This window comes from Lutjanus erythropterus, chromosome 22 (genome assembly GCF_056507025.1).
Source record: "Lutjanus erythropterus isolate fLutEry1 chromosome 22, fLutEry1.hap2, whole genome shotgun sequence".
In the NCBI taxonomy this organism is placed as follows: domain Eukaryota; kingdom Metazoa; phylum Chordata; class Actinopteri; order Lutjaniformes; family Lutjanidae; genus Lutjanus; species Lutjanus erythropterus.
Window position 1 is genome coordinate 24,317,809 of NC_139338.1, and position 15,710 is coordinate 24,333,518.

General features: G+C 40.0%; 1 protein-coding gene across 1 annotated transcript; it reads right to left on the reverse strand.

Moving 5' to 3' along the window:
- Positions 1 to 1,340: 1,340 nt before the first annotated feature.
- metap2a (methionyl aminopeptidase 2a) lies at positions 1,341 to 11,398 on the reverse strand. Its single transcript, XM_084710880.1, has 11 exons — positions 11,212 to 11,398; positions 7,795 to 7,890; positions 7,612 to 7,674; positions 7,356 to 7,458; positions 6,117 to 6,278; positions 5,211 to 5,392; positions 4,782 to 4,876; positions 4,573 to 4,669; positions 3,368 to 3,471; positions 3,063 to 3,178; positions 1,341 to 2,456 (listed from the first exon to the last, which is right to left on the reverse strand). Exons 1-11 carry the CDS (start codon positions 11,366 to 11,368, stop codon positions 2,204 to 2,206), a joined length of 1,428 nt encoding a protein of 475 aa, XP_084567006.1. The 5' UTR covers positions 11,369 to 11,398; the 3' UTR covers positions 1,341 to 2,203.
- Positions 11,399 to 15,710: the final 4,312 nt, after the last annotated feature.

A 15,710-nucleotide genomic window follows, 5' to 3' on the forward strand; every position in this document is an offset into this window, starting at 1 on the left:
GTAATTCTCTCCAGAGCCTGAACCATCCTCACACAGACAGACAGACAGATAACTAGTGTGCTAGAAAAGTGCCCTTTTGTCCAGAAAATAGATATATTTTTATAGCTCATATCAGTTCAGCAAAGTGGAATCTGCACAGCCGCAGTCCCACCCAGACCAGCATTTAGTTATGAATGTATTTTTATACAATCCTTCTCAGAGGTTTTAGAAAAGAGGCCATCGACTGTTTTAAAAAGTTTTATACAACCGCTGATTGTTCGACACCACCAGCAGTTTTGACAGATTTCACTGTTCTTTCATTATCAAAGTGAAGTGTGTGTGCTGTAAGTGTACATACTGTATTTTATTTACCATCTGTTCAGTACAATAACATCCAGACTTCTGCAGTGTAAACAGATCGTGATATTTATCTCCATACTGGAGAAAAAATTGTACAAAAAAGAAAAAAAGGTATTCTCCACCTCAGTCTCGTTCCCTCTGTTCCTCCATCAGACGGGAACTCAAAGCACACTTGTCATGTTTCTCCTCCATTGTCAGACATTGTTGGCATTTTGGTTACTACTCCATTGATGTGTGCGTGTGTGTAAATTTATGGAAGTTATACTATGCAAATTGTTACCTCAATTTTTTTCTAGAGAAAATTACCTCAATAAATGAGAATATTTTTTCATTTTTCTACAAAAAGATGTCGTGTCTTGCTTTTTCTCATGTCGAGTCAATTTTAGTTATATAGCAGTGTTCCCCAGCCCTGGTCTTCAGGGAGCCCTGTCCTGCATGTGTTAGATGTTTCCCTGCTCCAACACACCTGATTCAAATGATCAGCTCGTCATCAAGCCTCTGCAGAAGCCTGACAACAACCTGATGATTTGAATCAGGTGTGTTGGAGCAGGGAAACATCTAACACATGCAGGACAGTGAAGTCTGAGGACCAGGGTTGGGGAACACTGTTATATAGCACAAACTTAATTTTACAGAAACTGAGAACAGCTCTGTTTGCTTTTCTTCTTTTCAATGAATAGTTTGACACTTTGGAAAATATCTTTATTTCCCTTCTTGTCCAAGAGATTGCTAAATAATAATAATAATACCACTTATCATAACTGCCTGTTAAATATGAAGCAAGCTGTGTAACTTAATTTAGCATATAAAGTAGCTACAGTAGAAAGAGAGAAACAGCTGGCTTAGCTGTCCAACTGCTGAAAAATCCACCTAACATATATATTATTTGTTTCATATGTACAAAAACTGAAGTGTAAAAATGACAATTTGTGAGACTAGACTGTTGTGAGATTAGATTTTTTTTGTGTTTGTGATCAGAGACACGAGAAGAGGACAGCCCACAATGAGCAAAATCATTTTAATCAACTTCTTTTTCTTACAAAAACATTTTCAGGGAGTTCAAAATGAAGCATTTTTTTAAGTGGGAACAAACAGTGGCAGCAACCATCTCAAAGATATTTTACAAATATCAAAGAAACGATGACTTAAAGAGGGCCAGAGTGCAGAGTTCCCTCCTGTAGCGACAGAAGCCAAACATACAGCTGCAGATGCACGGAGGCTGTACGTTTTTGTTTTTTACTACAACGCCCCGAGCTGTTAAATGTGGTCTGTTTGCGGAGATTTCTGGCCATGCATCGGCCTAACCACGTCTTAAACCCGTCGGTAGCATTCGTGCTTAATTTGTTTTGAGCACTAAAGTACCGCGGGCTCAGAGTGGAGCCTTTAAAACTTTGAAAATGAAAAAGGGGAAGTATGAGGGGCTTTTCCCCACGCTCACCGTCTCTTTGAATACTGAGGGCGCTCTAAATTCAGCGGCAACTTAAATAAACGTTTTAACTGTTTGACAGTTAACTTTTTAAGTGTGTAACATGAGGTCCTGAAGGAAACTACAATGCTTCCTCCGACAGAAACGTGTGGCTTGTTTTTATTCTCTAGCTGTGGTTTGATGGTAGAAAACTCAGAAAGCCAGTCCTTCTTCCTCGCAAGCTGTGAGTGGTGCATTGTGGGTAGAATACAGTAGCATTTGGCATCCCTCGAAGCTGCTCTGAGACAACCACGTCCTGCTCTTTTTCTGCTGAAGGAGGAGGAGGAGGAGTTGCTAATGGGGTGTGGAGGTGGTGGTGGTGGTGATGCAGATGGGGGAGGAGGGGTGTGGTGTTGTCGTCGAAAGGTGGGTGGGAGGGTTGAGGAGGGTGGGGGGGTGTCAGTAGTCGTCTCCCCGGCTCACCACCTCCTTGCAGGTGGGCCTGAGCAGGATGGTGTGCTCGAACTGAGCGGTGTAGCAGCCCTTGGTGTCGCAGAGGGGGGGGTAGGGGTCCACGATGCCCAGGTCGCACAGGTTCTTCAGGGCCATCAGGTACTTGCTCTCGCCCAGGCGGTCCAGCCAGCGCCGGCAGAACGCCAGCGTGCCGAAGTTCTCGTTGACGACGTTCAGCAGGTGCTTCGCTCTGGGCAGCCTGGAGAGGAAGGAGGAGAGGAGTGAACGTCAGTTATTTCACACCACAACTTCAATCTCTACAGTGATCACACTTTAGACTGGTGACAAATCTTAATTTGCAAAATTGTGAACCATTAATCATTCGTCTCCCCACTATTACTACTTCAACAACAACAAAAAACACACTGTATCGTGTTTGATAACACTGTGAGCTTTACATGCAGCATCTGTTTAAAATCTACAGAAATTTCATCGTAAATTTTAGGCGTGCTCATGACATCCGTTTCACTTTATGACTGAAAACAACCTCACACTTTGAACCCTTGGCTGTTTTCACTCCCTTTATTGACATGAGCCTGGTCTGCCAACATGTTGGATGAGTGTGACTCATGGACTTTTATCATTATCAGCAGTATGCAAGTTATATCCTGTCCTATCCTATTATAGTCTGATAAAGTTGATAAATTAATCACGAGTGTGATTTATCAGAGATAACAGGTAATCAACAGAGGCACTGATTGATCTTCAGGAGTTGCATCAGACTTTTAATTAATTAGTAGGTCGACAGTATGCTAACATAAAATAAAAGGTTTTGTGTGCAGGAATGCATCATGGAGACCCTCACCTGATGGGGACGTGGCCGACGTCAAAGTTTTTCATGTAGTGAGAGCACTCCATGTCATCGTGGACCACACCTTTACCTGTGCTGCCAAACGTCTCGATGGCGTAAACCTCTCCCTCCTGCAGGGTGAAAACACACGATCAGTAACAGGACGGCCGCCGAGTCTTAATTTAAAACATACGGATACACTTTTCTCTCACGGCTACAGAGATCATGAGCGTTCTTGAAAATTAAAACCTGAGCCATTAAAATCTAAACGTGTACAGGATTTCAGACAAAGCAGCGGAGGACGATTGTATTGAACTGACCTCCATTCTCGTCGCTTCTCCTCCTTTAACGATGGGCACAGTCTTGCCGGCGTGTATTCTGTACTGACCGATTGAATGACCGTTCAGGTTTCGGATTGGCTTCACTGGAACAGAAAAAACAAAACAAAACATATTTTAGAAATGAAACAGCCACGAGAGAGACAGTTTATTACAACATGAATGAACTGACATTGGGGTAAAACAGCTGTTCTGATGTGATTGTCCTGGTTATCAACATTTTGAGACACTGTCTTGTCCTGAATTTTGGATATGTGAAACAGTTTGAAAGGAAATGTTTCTTCAAACTAAAATACAGGCATTTGAATTAAAAGAAAGCACTGAAAACACATCAGAAACATTTATGCAAACTATATTAAGAGATTTCAGCATGTTGATCTTCATTCCTGTCATCTTTCTATCTTTCTAATCCAGTGGTTCTCAAGTCAGGGGGGCAGGAAAAGTTTTCAGATTAATTTAATTTAATGATTTCTTTGTACAAAATGCTTCATAGTTCACCGTCTCTCTCTACATCTCGTGTTGTTCACATAACCAAGTCTACAAAATAGGCTATGTCAAATTATTAAAAGGGGCCGGAGGCGATCCCTGGTTTAGTTTCTATCTTACAAGGGGTCCTTGGCTGAGAAAAAAGGTGAGATCCTCTGCTCTAATCCACATCATTGTAAAAATTTAAGCTTTTCAGCTTTACAGTTTTGAATCAGGACCTTCAGTTGTGTGATTTAGTTTCTACAGCTGCTATTTCAACATGTCAGATATGTTAATTATCAGCATTTAGGTATATAAAAGTATCAGACTCAGAAATGGCAGATACCCAAAGCACACAGATTTGTTCTTAATAGTTTGATCGTGGTCTCTATAAAGGCTGATCAGATCAGATGGCAAAGTGGCGAGGACTGAAGTGGATACCAGCCAAACATCAAATGTAGGTACACTTTCCTTTTGGCGAGTCTATCCTCCGTAAACAGGTACACCTTTGTACCAGAATACAAAACTCTGCTGAGAGTCTACAGAGTTTCGGTGTCAGTCAGAGCCACTGTCAGAGGTCTGTGTCAGAGTTTGCAAGAAACATGGACAGGAACCAAATGGTCCATTCAGGTGCACCTTGTAAAATTCAGAAATCTGCGAAGTTGGAGGACCTTTATCAATGACTGAGGTGATGTACAGTGTGTGTAGTCAGAAGAACCTACCTTGGTATGTTTTGCCGTCAAGCTCGACCTCGTAGGACTCCATCACTTCTTGAATCGCCTCTCCGACATCACACAGACGCACATCGATACCAGCGTTCTGTAACCAACAAACAGGAAACCATGAGCTACAGGCACCAAACAGATAAAACACATCAGAGCGAGGTGTGTGTGTGTGTGTGTGTGTGTGTGTGTGTGTGTGTTAGTCATACTTTGATTCCAGTATTGGTGGCGTCTCTCACAGCCTCCAGCAGCTTGTCATACTTTGGATTAAATGTGACAGTGAAGGCACAGTCAATGATTCGCCCTGCAAACAGACACAGGAAGTAGAACGTCTTTTAGTTGATGAACACGTCTCCGTTTGAAGTTGCAGAACCATAAAACAAAAATGGAAAATTATTACTGACTCAAGCTCTTCAGTTTGATTAATGACCTGTCAGTGCCAAGTTTAAAGAGTCTGACAATTGATTCTCACTGCGTGCAGTAATGAATGTTGACTATCAGCTGCCTTAATGTAAATCTTGTCTGGCAGCTGCTCTGACTGCTCATTATAGATACAGAGTGGGCCTTGAATGCATCGCTTTTAAACATCAGCACAAAACGCCGCTGAAGCAGCAGCACTTAATCTGCACGTGCGGTACCGTTAATGTGCGTGCCGAAGTCGATCTTGCAGACGTCGTCGTACTGCAGGACAGTGGTGTCTCCGGCGTTGGGAGTGTAGTGGGCAGCACAATGGTTCAGGGAGCAGCCGGTGGGGAAGGCCAGGCCGGCGTTCAGCTTGTTCTCCTTTATCAGCTTACGAGAACAGTCCTCCAGCCGCTCACTGCAGGAGGAGGAAGAGGACATGAGAAGTTTAAAGTGGAAATAAAATACTTCTCAAACAAACATCTTTTTATCATATATTTGTTGACATTTTGGCAAAGTGGTACCATTAAAAGTATGCAGAGTTCGCTGTTAGCAGCTCCTATTTGTAACGTAAAGCAAATGATCAGTCAAAATAAGAACACCTGGAGGTGAAATGTGACAGTTAAAGACTAAAATTGACCCATGGATAAAAATTAGGAAAGCTTCAGATTGTTCTGCATGTTATTCCAGGTTGCATGTGCGAAAGAAAAAAAACATAAATGAAGTAAAACCAAGCAACCAAAAAAATGCACTTCTATCCTGCACTCAAATTTAATTATAGTACAGAAAATGCTTCTGTTTATTCTGGCATCATGTTGGTGAAAATTTTCTTATGTAAAAACACGTAAACACAGCAATATTTAGGTCAGCAAACATTATTGAGGTCACGTCCATATATCATACCGTAAATCAATGATGTAATTATCATGACAGGTTTAATATTTGCAGCAATCATAAAACAATTTAAAGTACTTTAATTGTCACTGCTGCAGCGCCCTCTGTTGACCGTCTTGATAAGTGCTCCAAACCACAACAACTAACTTCCTGTTTTTTTAAGAACGTCTGCTTGCACCCGTCCCTTTTACCTGAGCAACACGTATACATGTAAATAATAATAGTGATGAAGTGGATCGCAGACTCACCAGATTTCAATCATGGTCATGCCGGGCTTCATGAAGCTGCGGACGTGCTGGCGGACCTGTCTGTGGGCCTCGGCTGCCTGTCTGAAGTCGTTCCACACCTCCTCGTTGGCTTTATCCATCACCCGCTTCTCCTCGCTGGTCGTACGCCACGCCGCGCTGCGACTGGGAAAAGAACAAAACAACAAAAACACACATTTATTACAGGCCTCAAGATAAGAACATTGCTTTATTAGAGATGGAGCAATTACAGGTGATAAAGGGTGATGATTCCAGACAGTCGGTGATGAAGGTAGACATGTTAACGCTGCAGGCGGTCACTGGTTTTACAACAGAACACCACCAACCCTCCTGACTCATCCTGTGGCCTGTATCACCTGACCAGGGTCGGTGAGTTCATTTGCACAACACAGTGCAGCGCTGAACTGCACGACTATCGAACACCAGTGGTTACTCAAATGTAGTTTTGAATATTTGAACAGTCACATGTCAGTGGAATTTGTTTAAATTCAAATTTAGAAAAACCGATACACTCTCACTCTCAGACTTGTAAGCAGTTTTCATGCTGTTATGTTTTTTAGTTTTTAGTGCTCTTAACAGGATTCTATTGACTTTTTACATGACCTGTAAATAATTTCCTATAATTTTAAAAGAAACAAGGAGATAAAAGAAACATTGGACAGCAAAAACATGAAATGCCATTTTTTGCAAATCAAATCCAAGCCACATTTTGAGGTGGTTTGAAAGTCGATTCCAATCAGATTTCTCGAGACGTGTCTCAGTGCTGAAATAAAGGCTGCTCAAATGGTATTTCAAGGTGTCTTTAGTGTCCATCGCAACGCAACACACAACAGCGGCATTAAATTCAGGGTGACAGGAGCGTATCAGAGCGGCTGAGTAGCTGCTACTTGCAGAGCGGCTCAACATCAATATTTGCCCAGTAAAAATAACTGACGTTTTTATTAATTTCCCCGAGTTTCTCTGACTGTGTGGCAGTACCGTTACTCAAACGGGGACTTTTTCTTTCTTTTCTTAATGGGGAAGGCCCGGCCAGTAACACAGAGGTGCAGTTAGGATGTGGGTGTGTTAACCAGGTTGGAATATTTAGGTCCATTACTTAAACCAAAGTAATACCAAACCCACTGTGAAAATACTCCATTACAAGTAAAAGTTCTGCAAAAAATAAAAGTATGCAAGTACCATTTTTTAGTTGTGTGCTGGTGGTGTTTGAGCTCTTCTTACCCGTCCTGTGAGGGGGGGTATTCACACTCCTGTCCGATGGGGAATGCTCCATTTGGGTATAACTCGCAGATGGGCACAGACGGGGGATCAGTCTGAGATTTGGCTGGAAGGAAAAAAGAAAACACCCCATCAGACGGACTGAATGATGTCTGGAATTCGGCAGACACGACAGCGAGGGACAGTCACACCTCAACTCACAGTCAGGCATTTTCTTCACAGCACTGAAACAGTTTTAACTCAACAAAACAAAACTTACGTCCTTTCTTCTTCTTTTTCTTCTTCTTCTTTTTCCCTGCTGAGTTTTCACCATCATCTCCATCTGTGTGAGAGTGAAGCTCCTGTTTTTACACCAGCTACCGAGTGTGATATTTATATACAATGTGTCAATACCGTTCTAGTAAGATGATGATGTGTGTTATGTCAGGTGTTAGACAATCACCTTCCTCGCCATCCTCCTCCTTTTCTTTGTCTTCTATCGCCTGCTTCTCCAGCTGTTTGGTCACTTCGGTCACTCCATCAGCCTCCGCCTCAGCGCCTGCAGCGGCAAGAACGCCATCAACAACAACAGGAACACACACACAGTCTAAAAAACAATCAACTAGCAGCAGTCAAAAGGTGCTGGATCAGCACAAGCAGCAAGAAGAAGAGGGCGACGTGGGAAAAGAAAACCATATTGTGCAGCCTGGGTGTAATGTTGACTAGGAAAGGAGAAAAGGAAATATCTGTGGTTATAATGATTAGGTGTGTAAAGGCAAACAATAGCTAGAAAAGTCTGATAAGTTAGCACCACTTTCCTGTAATTCAGCTATTAAAACCAGGAACAAAAACCACAAAAATCACACACTTATCCCTTTTCATGATGTAAAGATATCCAAAACCTAAGACAGTATCTGGTCTTGTATCACAATATCGCGTTATTTCCTGACCCCAACTCAGTGCAGGTTCCAATATGGAGTAATAATTTAAAATCTTTACACTGGAACTCATTTGTGTCATTTTAAATAAGGTAAGGGATTTCTGTACCTCTAAAAAATAAAACAGCTGCCTCTTGTGACTTAAAATAAAGATAACAGACAACGGAAACACTGATGAAGAAACTGTTCTGATCTACATTATGAATTCATTGGACTAGTCCTGATATGGGTCTATCATCTGTGCATCCTGATGAAAAATGTGAATCTCTACAGCAGTGGTGCCCAACCCTGGTCCTCAGGGACCCCTGTCCTGCATGTTTTAGATGTTTCCCTGCTCCAACACACCTGATTCAAACGATCAGGCTGTTGTCAGGCTTCTGCAGAGGCTTGCTGACGAGCTGATCATTTGAATCAGGTGTGCACGTAATGATAAATTGTTGGGGGATGAACGTCATGTTTTGTTTGAATGTAGAAGGAGGTACTTGCCAAAATACTTTTTTAGTCATCCATCTATGTTTAAACTCATATTATTACTGCAGACACATAAACCTAGATTAGTAGGTGAATTAGGTGCTTTTTTTTTTTTTTTTTTTTTTTTAGCAACATCCTGCCTTTATTTAAAGGACCTAGTTTATCATATTGATCTATTCTGGTCTGTGTCGTTTCTTTGTTTTATGTTTGTGCTCCACACCACGTTGTGTGGTCTTGAGCAATTTAACAAACTTGAAACCTGAAACTTGAAACTTGGCAGACGAATTTGTATTTTCTCATTCTCAGAACCCCATCTAGAACCCATGTGTCTAGATTCTGAATTCATATGCATATATGTGTTTAGAGACATTAACATTATCCCCAGATGTTGCACCTTTGATAAGAACAGCGAAAATTTAGTATTGTATAAATGGTCAGAAAATTGAACACAAAAAAAATGTTGATATGCTGCGTTATTCAAGGTTGCTTTGCCATAATATCTGTGTTGTACGTGTTTAACTGAGCTGCACCATACTGGGTATTTCCACTACATGTGTTCTCTTACACATCAGTTAAAAGGCAGTGCATGAAAGTGTGGAAATTGTTACATAACTAAATAATAATTCAAATGTATGTTTAATTGTTTACAACTGTCTTAAGGAGAAGTTTAGTGAGCAGCAATTTCAGAATGGAAAAAAAGCACTTCAGCTTGGGACAATGGCTGTAACGTCTGAAAGTTAATTTTGAGCCCTGGATCAGGAGTTAATGAGAAAAAACAATGACAGAAGTTGATTGTTTCTTATTTGGGTAGGGAAAATATGCAGTGTATTGTGGAGGATTTGCTGATGTTTGACAGTCAGCTCATTACTTACTGCTTACTCAAAGTGGCAGCTACTCTAACTCACCATTATGGGTGTAATGAGGATTTAAAAAAAATCACTTTTCAACAACAGTAACAATCAGGCTGAGTCAGCAGCAGAAAATAGAGCTTATGTAATTAGTTGACAGTGATTAGTTTTTTTGTTTTGGCCCAAATATGAACGACCCAAATCATGTCCCTCTTTTCACTTTTCTCACAATCCTGGACTAAACACTTGTTACATCAGTCCTAACACACACAGCAACTCCGTCAGGTTTTCTGAAAGGGTCTAACACTCACTTTGAAGTAAAAACAACTATTTTTTCTTTCTTCGCAAGCAGGTATTCATGTAAATAAAATTTCACATTAATAGCAACACAACAACAAATTAACAAAAGAATTTACACAGATTTAATAAACAGGACGGCTCTTATCAGAATGAACCCCTTTTAAATTTTACTGAGGTCTGTTCTGTAAACCGTGAACATATGGCATTTAGTAAAATGTCTCCACATTGGATGTGATTTAATGGGTTCTATGTGTGTGTAGATAAAAGCAAGCAAAGGTTCATAATATTTTGATGCGTTTGATTTATTAAAATTCATCCTTTGGGTCTTCTTTTCTTATATAATAACTCTGGCAAAGGGGGAATTACGAAACAGGAAAACTTGGCTGGGGCTCAGCGCAGTCGGCAGTGAAAACAGTGGCTAAAGGAAGCGGCTAGATCACCACATTCTTGTGTTTTCTGTCTAAATAAGCAGTAAATTCCTTATTCTATCGTCTGTGTTGAATGTCACTGCTCCTGGGTGTCGGTCTGACGAAAGCCCGGCGTGTTTCACGAGGCCTGACAGACACAAACCACACTGCTCTCGACCCGCATGGCTAATGAGGATCAACGTCAATGCGGAGACGTTACAACACAAAGCTTCCGGCACGCCTTTCAAAATAAAAGGCGGATTTGAAACGCTATATTCGGACAATAAATATTCCATTTTATATACTTAATTGTATAAAAAAATAAATAAATAAATATATTATTGACGAAAATGCAAATACTGTCACAAAATTTGCACAGCTCTTTCATTTCCATGATATTCCTGTATGTTTTATAATGTGTTATTGTCAGTTTTCTATCTTCTATTTATGATTTTTATTTTATGACTTGATTGGTAATCGTTACATATGTTTTCATACTTACTATGCTTATTAAAACACGCTTCAGAATAAAACTAGTCCACTCTTCTCCACCTCTTCCCTTTATCGTCGAGCTGCTGTAACAAGTGGATTTCCAGTGTGGGATCAATATCTTGTAATATCTTTAATATTTTTCATTGAACAAGATACTAACAATGAACTGTTACTAACAAAGTTCAACACTTACGCCAATGGAATAACAATTTCATCGTCTACACGAAGTAATTTCTGGTCAGTGTATTGTGAAGAACAATTTAAAAAGTTTCCCACCAGCTCTGGTTTATAGACCTTTATTTTGAAGCGATATTCCCGTGATTTCCGGTTTCATCATAGCTAACTGTAGCTAACTGACGCTGCTCTAATAAGTAACATTAGCTCTGCTAGCCTGTTAGCAGTAAACTGGTCGAGTCAGCCTCACCTGTCGTTGCGGACTTGTTCTTCTTCTTCTTTTTCTTCTTCTTTTTTGCTGCCTCCTCCACGGGGTCGGCCTCTTCTCTGTCCTCTGCCTCCCCGTTCAGCTCCCGCTCCGGGACAGGTTTCTGCTCCGCTACCTGCTCCGCAACCACGTCCGCCATGATCACAGGCGCTGCTGGAAAAGGAAGCGCGATGGACTGTGGGAGTGCTGTGTGTGATGCTGCCTTCAAGTACACTCGGTGTTTTTCACTGTTATTTTAATTTTAATTTTTATATATATTTTTTTTTATTTTAATCTAAGCAATTATATTTTTCAGATTCTTTTTCTCCTTCCTCTTACTAATATTGGCAGTATTAGTACTCCTAAAAGTTGAATTAAAAGGTTATGGCTTTACTTGCTATTATATGAAAGCAAGGTAGGAACATATTTAAGAAACTCAGGACCCTTTCTCAAAATTATGTTATAATGTAGGTACAACTCTCCTGTCGTTTCAATTTACACACTACTTTTAGAGGTATATATAATACAACCAAAAACTAAACGTCGTGCGATATGCTTTTAAAAGAGAACATTTCGTGCCACATTTTCTGCTTTGTTCTTCATTCTGCTTTAGTTAACAAAATAGTGTTTATTATAAAATAAGTCAATAGTCTACGAGAGACAGATCTGGGGACAGGTGCGTTATATTTTTCAGTCCTATCAAAACATTTGATAGTGTTTCGAAATGAACTCATCAACAAGCGTGAGTGGAAATCCGAGCTCATTGGAAGAACTTGAAGGCAGCACAAAGTAAAACATGCCTAATCAGCTGAAGTGCAGCTTGTGCACTGAGCAGTGAGCCTTAAGTGGAAATTAACTGTAGAGAAGTCTAAATAAATGTACAAACGTGACGTAAAGGGATTTTAAAAAAATGACATTATATGAAAATTAATAAATAAATATAAAAATACACAGAATAAAAGTCTATTATATGCAAAAAAATAAAATCATTTAAAAAATATGTAAATGTACATAAATAAATGAACACATACACTTGAAAATGCTTAGAATTATTTTATATTACATACACATTTTTTATTTTTTTTTTAATTTACTTATCCTAATTATTTTTTATTTATTTGTCCTGATTTTTTTCCACATTTATTTCCTCATCATTATATATATATATATATATATATTTTACAGATTCATTTTCTCTATGGCACTCCTAAAACTCCATAACAAGGCTAAATAAAACCAAATGGATGAGAGCCATGATCTGTGTGCAAAATAAATAAAACATCTAGCACTGAAACAATACACATATATGGTTATTTATAAAAAAAAAAAAAATACACCGAAATATGAAAATATTTGAAGATGGAGGTGCTGTCACACAATGTCATAAAAATATCCTGCATCATTGCAAAGAGCAGCTGCAGCAGTCACGGAATTGACCACTAGGTGGCAACACTGCAGCAGTAAACAACCTAACAAAATAATGTCACTATTAAAGTTGTGTTGTGCTTTATATTTAGATGCATGTATTCCACTTGCTGCACATTTTATCATTTTGATGGCAGACCAATGGGAGAAAAGATTCTGATTGTTTCTGTATGGGTGGCTTTAGTGCGGGCTGATGTGTTTAACGTCAAAGGTAGAGTTACTGAAATATGGTGTCTCCCCTCTTAAATGGATTAAATCCCACGACAGGGGCACTTAGATGTTAAGTCTTCGGTCCACTACATCAGGTCTGTGTGTGAGTCTCCAAAGGCAGGAGAGGCTTTAAAGGGGAGCACCAGCTGTTGTGGGTGAGACAAATGCAAAATCCCACAAAACAGATCGAGTGACTCACCCAACCTGTTTCTTACCCCCCCACCCACACACACACACCTCCCACACCGTGAGAGTCTCTGAAACCTGAGCGCCAGAAAAGACTCCAGGATACAACGAACACTTCCAGAATGGTATTTTATTTCACGTTGGAAAATGCAGGAGGAGGGGGGGAGGTCGACCTCACCCCCGAGAGAGGGTGCAGGAGGGGTCAGGACAAGGCAGACATGGTGACAAGAAAGACTAGGAAGGTGGAGGACAAAGGGGGGGGGCATACATCAGGGCTGTCAGACTCTTATGGCAACTTCATATGAAACATAAAGTTATAGACTGCCCTCACATGAGAGAAAATCAACCTCTTTTTTTATAATTATTATACCCGTACAGGTATTTTAAACCTCACAGCAGCACAGTTCATTGAATTCATGCCACACAGTTCAGTCTATAAAGTGTCGAGTCATAAACAAGTCCTTCTTCTCTCTCCGCTGAGTGTGCCCCTGTAAACACAGACGCTGATTCTGTTTTTTTTTTCAGTCTTTATGAATTGTTCTTAGATACAATAGTGTTGTATTCCAAATATGTCACTCAAAACAGGATTGTGAATGTGTGGTTCTCGGCTAAGTGTCCGCGTTAACGTCACCCCCCTCCATTGTGTCCAGTCAAACAGCAGAAAGATGGATAAAAATAAAGCGCTGATAGTAAAAATAGCATCTCACTTCCTTCTTCTTGCAGAGAGATCCCTCTCACACTTTGTTTATATCTGTCTGCCTGCAAGAATTCATCTCAGCTGGGTTCAACCCGCTGCTGGAGGTGCGTTCAGATAGAAAGTGAAGTTTCACCCAAAAAAACATCCAATTTTCCAACTGCAGTGGCGGAAAGTATGAAGTACATTAGCTCAAGTAAAGTTTTAAACCTGGTGCATTTTTTCAACATATTCTGGGGTCTAAATGACAAAAAAAAGTTTTGAAATTGAGTTCCAGTGATCACCTCATCCAGCGGCCACGAAACAGGCTGCAGTGGTTGCAAATAATCCTTAATAATCCCTCTCTCTCAGAGCCACCAAACTCCATTATCAAAAACGGTCATTTTACCTCACAGAACACAGCAGCTGCTCATCTACCGCTGCCTCAACTGGTTAGTTTGCTTCTGTTACTGAGTGACTTTGGTGAATCCAGACTAACCTATTAGTTCACCAAAGCCAACAATTACAGAGAAAAGTAACTGACTGATTTTTTTTCTGTAGGTCAGTAACTCCCGTGTTCCATGAAGTAAAATTATCGTTTTTGCCAAAGGAGTCTGGTGGCTTTGGAGAGAGCAATATTTCGTTTATATACAGCAGTTTCCCATCAGAAAAGGCTGTCTGATGACAAGGGAAAGTGGCGACAATATTCGAAATAAAGTGTACATATTGTTATATCACACTCCTCAAAGATACCAGACTCCAGTCTTATGATTGGTCATTTTAACTTCCATCATTTTACCTCAGAATGATTTAGACTTCAAGATATGTACCACATCTTCCACTGAAGTAGAATTTTGAGCCCCTGAAATTCCAAAAAAGCCATAATCTTTAAAAGGTTTGTTTGTTTTAAAAACACTCTGAATGGCCTTTTATGCATAACAAGTACTTTTAATGCTTCTGCTACATTTTGCTGGCAATAATTAGATTAAGTTGAATTCTGACTTTGCATGACTTTACTTGTAACACAGTTTTTTAAACATTTTGGTAAGTTAGTTACTTTTATTGACATAAAGGATCTGAATACTTCTTCCACCACTGACCAACTGAAATGTTACAGATGTTAGCTGTAAACTAGCAACGGACACAACAACATGTCTGTGATTAGTGTGTCTGTGTTTATTCGGATCACAACTCACCAGAAACTCTGGTTCTTCCTGTTATTTCCCTCCAGTCTCTCACCTTTCCCCTAATCTCTGTACGTTTCATGAAGCCCCTGGATAAGCTTGCATTTTTTCACTCAACATAAAATGTTTCAAAATCAGGCAGACAAATTTGCACCTGATTGCGTCTGTCTTCACATTCCATCTGAGCACAGTTAACTTCACCCTTCCTAAGTCCCGCAGTCAACTTTCTCCTTTTCTTTTTCCTGTATTTACATTTGCTATGGCTTGTCTCTGTTAAAAAAAAACAACAACTAAATTTTAAAGTTAAGTGCTCAATGTTGCTGGGAGACCTGTAAAAGAGACATATATACAGTCAAATCTTAAAGGTCCAGTGTGTAAGATTTACAGGGATTTTTTTTTTTTTTTTGCAGAATATGGCAGAAATGGAAGATAATATTCATGAGAACGTTTTCATTAGTGTATTATTACCTGAAAATAAGAAATGTTGTGCTATTATTACCTTAGAATTAACTGTTAATATCTACAGATCCTCTTCCATGGAGGCCACCACGTTGAACCGTCATGTTTGTACAGTAGCCTAGAACGGACAAACCGAACTCTGGCTCTAGATAGCACCTTTCACTTTTTTTTTTTTTAGTTTTGCAGCCAGCATAGATTATCCCATACACTCCGTAAGGCAAAGTGTTTGCTATCTGCAACTTCATGGCTAGATCCCACAAATTCCTACACGCTGGTCCTTGAAGTTAGCAAAACCAACTGAAGTCGAATAGCTAGCTAGCTATGCCTGCATGTCTCTTTTACAGGTCTCCCAGCAACATCTTTTA

Coding starts and splice junctions, on each gene's coding strand:
- metap2a (XM_084710880.1), bottom strand. CDS start 11,368: ATGGCGGACGTGGTTGCGGAGCAGGTAGCGGAGCAGAAACCTGTCCCG. Junction 7,675..7,794: donor GGAGGAGGATGGCGAGGAAG/GTGATTGTCTAA, acceptor ACTCTCACACAG/ATGGAGATGATGGTGAAAAC. Junction 4,670..4,781: donor CCACCAATACTGGAATCAAA/GTATGACTAACA, acceptor TGTTGGTTACAG/AACGCTGGTATCGATGTGCG.